The sequence below is a fragment of the Aplysia californica genome, unplaced genomic scaffold (genome assembly GCF_000002075.1).
Source record: "Aplysia californica isolate F4 #8 unplaced genomic scaffold, AplCal3.0 scaffold00209, whole genome shotgun sequence".
Taxonomy (NCBI): Eukaryota; Metazoa; Mollusca; class Gastropoda; order Aplysiida; family Aplysiidae; genus Aplysia; species Aplysia californica.
In genome coordinates, this window is record NW_004797479.1 from 995,391 (window position 1) to 999,243 (window position 3,853).

General features: G+C 35.2%; 1 protein-coding gene across 3 annotated transcripts in view; it reads left to right on the top strand.

Moving 5' to 3' along the window:
* Nucleotides 1–3,575, top strand: part of LOC101864300 (monocarboxylate transporter 12) — a 46,601-nt gene extending 43,026 nt beyond the window's left edge. For all 3 annotated transcript variants that reach the window (XM_013083083.2, XM_035970018.1, XM_005099315.3), the window contains exon 8: nt 2,900–3,575. In XM_013083083.2, the coding sequence (XP_012938537.1) occupies nt 2,900–2,924 (25 nt within the window). In that variant the 3' untranslated portion in view covers nt 2,925–3,575. The remainder of the gene's footprint in view (nt 1–2,899) is intronic.
* The last annotated feature ends 278 nt before the right edge of the window (nt 3,576–3,853 follow it).

Here is a 3,853-nt window from a genome sequence, read left to right on the forward strand (position 1 = left end):
CTCGACAGTAGGTGGTTGTCTGTCTTGGACAGGTTCGGCTGTACTTGCTAGTGAGTCTGTGCCCACAGAGGAGTGGAACAGATGCTTGCTCTAGACTGAAAAAATAACTCGTGTTTCTGAAGGCAAACAGTCGGATCTGTTTGTCATTATATTCATTATAAGCTGCTTGAACAATATTTTTCTTGCAGATTGGTAACACTTGTGAATATACCATTTGTATCCGGGCAGAATTTATTTTTCTAAATTGTTAAAAGTCGCGTAGATGTATTAAATAACTGTCCCCGTGGTTTTATGCTTCCCGCATAATTTAGCAAAATTTGATCATTTTTTTTCTCATAATTTCTGATTATTTTCCTTTATCATTCTTTGTTAAAAATAACAGAATCGCATAATTTCACATTTTTGGGCTCAGTTTGCAGAATTTCAGAATTTGTCTTGCATAAAACGATGGGGACAGAAACAATATGGTCTTTCAATTTCTTTTGTGTTATTTGTAGTTTGAAATTAGTTTTTTGTTTTCAGTTGTAGCTGCACCTTTCCATTGTCTGTTTCTTTATGACTTTATGAATATCCGAAACATAAGTATATCAGTGTTTGTCATATCTGGCCTCAGAAGCATGTGTGTGCCATCGTGAATGTTTGTTGTGGGTTAGTATTTTCATTTTGTGCTCTCAAAAGGTATTTTTAGGCTAAATAATGTCTTTGAGACTGTTCTCTTGGGAGTACTGTCACTGTAGTGCGGTAAAAAATTTGTGGCACAACTTATCCTCCAGTATCTCTTTAACGGATGAATCACTGTCACCCATACTTAGCACAGCAGTTCGCATCAATTTGTCTTAACTTAATTATATTTTTCTGCAACAATTGAGGCTAGAGTAAAAAAATTATACAATTCCACCTTCTCTGACGACCATCTAAATTAATCACTTGTAATCTCTAGAGTATTTATATATATATATATATATATATATATAGGGAAAATATTTTTAAAAAAGGAAAATTTGCTTTTAAAGGCTATATTGTCCCTGCCGTAAACTTTTAAAAATCTGTAGAAACCATCGTCTCTGATTTTTTATGAGTATTTATTCAGGAAATTTCTAAAATACAGTGCAAAGGTGTTTGAAAAAAAATTCGTCTATAAAGACAAAAATTGTTATTAGTGATTTTGAAAAAGTTTGAGAATCTTTGTTCTATAGTTAAGGAGATTTTTGACAATAAGTTTCGCCACGAATTTTTGACCGCGCATACATAGATATTATCTTTTTCAATAGTTCTAGTAAACAATGGTAAAATAATCAGAATTTTATGAAAATATTCATGGAAAAACTCATAACTGATAGAATTATATTATTATAATTTGTAAAACAGAAGTAAAGATGGGTGGGCCTGGTCAACTACATATTCCTTGGCCAAATGTGGAACTTCTGAGCTTGAGGAGAGTTGTATGCTCCTACTCTTGAGAACTAATAATGATAATAATTAGCATTTATACTGCGCATTTCCATTTTCTTTTAAAAAATGCTCAATACGCATTACATCGAAAAAGACATCACATCTTAAAAATTAATTGACGTGCGTGTTCGTAAAACAAAAGTATTATGCTTATAATATCTATGTATATGTGTATAAATTTCTATGAGAAAAACAGTCTCGCAGTGAGGTTGAAAAATATTTAGGGAATATTTTATTGAGCTGAGCCATTTAAAAGAAATAGGAGTGTTTTTTGTTTAACCAAATCTTTGTTATTGAGCTGCCTCAAGAAAGAAAAATCTGGATGGCATCTTCTGGTTTTTATATTTGATTACTAAATAGTTGCTTATTTTTGTGGAGGTTTGAGCTTAGGGTCCTTTTGGAGACATTCGAGTCTTTTTGTGGATTTATTTTTTCTTTTTAGTTGTTTTTATTACTAATAAATCCTTCTTTAATCCTTCTATCCTATCAAATGTCTGTTGTCTTTATCTCGCCTCCTTTTTTGCGTTTGTTACTCTCTTGTAACACCTCTAATCTTCGGCACTTATATGACCTTATTGTGTTGCAAGTGCCGTAAAACACTTACTAAAACAAAATAAGTATGATTCTCTAGAATAATTCATTCATATGAATGGTACCCTCTGTTGTGGATACTTGGCCACTGTATTGACATTGTTCCGTAACACGCTCAACAAGGGGTGCGTTAAAGACTGTCTGCCCTCTTTATTATTAAATGACATAAGCTTTTTCTGTCTTATTATTTATTCTGCTCGAAGAAAAATACAAGTGTCTTTCACTCTTTTAGTGTGTTCCTTTGTTTGAATATAGAATTGTTTGAGCCAAAGGATGAATGCCCTCAAGAAGCTAAGGTGATAAAAGCAAGTGGGATGTTAACTTTCTCAGCTTATCAGAAGAACATTATATTTATTCCGTCTTATGTAATAAGATGATTGCTTTTTAACCCCATCAATACCATATTGACGTACCTGGTATGTCATGGAAATGCACAATTTTCTACTTGTTGATTTGACAGGAAATGCTAAATGTGTCATATTGAAAAGTTAATGAGCATATTCTGTTGGGGTTTTCTGGTATATAAAGATACCAATGCTTTATTAAGATGGACATATATATATATATATATATATATATGTTAACCCTGCTTGTGGAGAGTTTAGTTCAATGTGATTGATATTTCTGCTGCTTGCTGTCTATTGGTTGTGAACTTCACCTTATTTTGGGCATTTTTTTTTTTCTCTTTTACTTTTAGAGGGGATGTATAATGATGCTTTTTCCCCAAAGGGACTCATATGGTTCCACCTGGTTGCACATTTATTTTTTGCGAAAATACCATTTTGTCCTATTCTTTGAAACTCTTCATTATGAATAATTTATGGCATGTTGTTGTTTTTATTTCTCTTCTCTCCAGGGATAACGTGATCACATGCGTCTGATTCCCCGATTCCCAAATTCAGGCCGTAGGTAGACTGTGATCCCCAGTGCTTTCTCTGAAACGTCGGACCTTTGACCCCTGTGCATTTCGGCAGCTGTAAAAAGTTGACACCCTATCCTCCCCCACCCACATCCCCCCCCCACTCCTTTCCACCTTTTTACCTGTGTCAAATGGCCAGTGACCTTCTTCACTCATCATAGAATGTCCTATTGTCGCACGAAACGTGGCTTTATGTCAGCATCCTTCTTGATGAAGAACAGATGGCCAGGTACGTTCTTCTCCTGGATATCGTGTCGTCTTCTGTCCCGACTGATACCATTCGCCGTACAGTTTTGTCAGTGACAGATGGTGTGTGACCCTGTGTCGTCTCATTATTTCTCGAGTTTCTGTGTGCTCTTATTTCCTGGACATGTCAGTGATATGATACAAATGTGATGTGGGACGAGCCAGACTTCAATTTCACTTTTGGACAAGACAAGCTTGGCTGGGAAGGAGACAAGAGAAGAAGTTTGTGCGTGCCCGAGAAACTAAAAATGGCATCCTTACTCTTCAACTGATTTTTGTGAATTGATCAATTTTGTCTCAGTGTGGTGGAATCAGGCGTTCGTCAGTTTTCGGGCATATGGAGTTATTGATATCAAGTTACTGCTTGTTTATTGTTTTTTAACTTGATGAAGAAAATATGTGTCACGATGCGGTGAAATCAGGCGCTCGTCAATTTTTGGGTATGTGGCGTTATTGATATCATCTTAAAGCTTGTTCATTTGTCCTGCTTTCAGTAATAAAAAGCAACCATCTATTTTCAATAGAAGTCGATATATTTGCGATTGAAGGAGATAGGGGTCGCCTGAGTTTGATGAATTCCAAAGCTGGAGAGCCCTGGGAAACTGAAAATGTACATTTTTTGCGGCTTTAATCAACGTTTTTCCA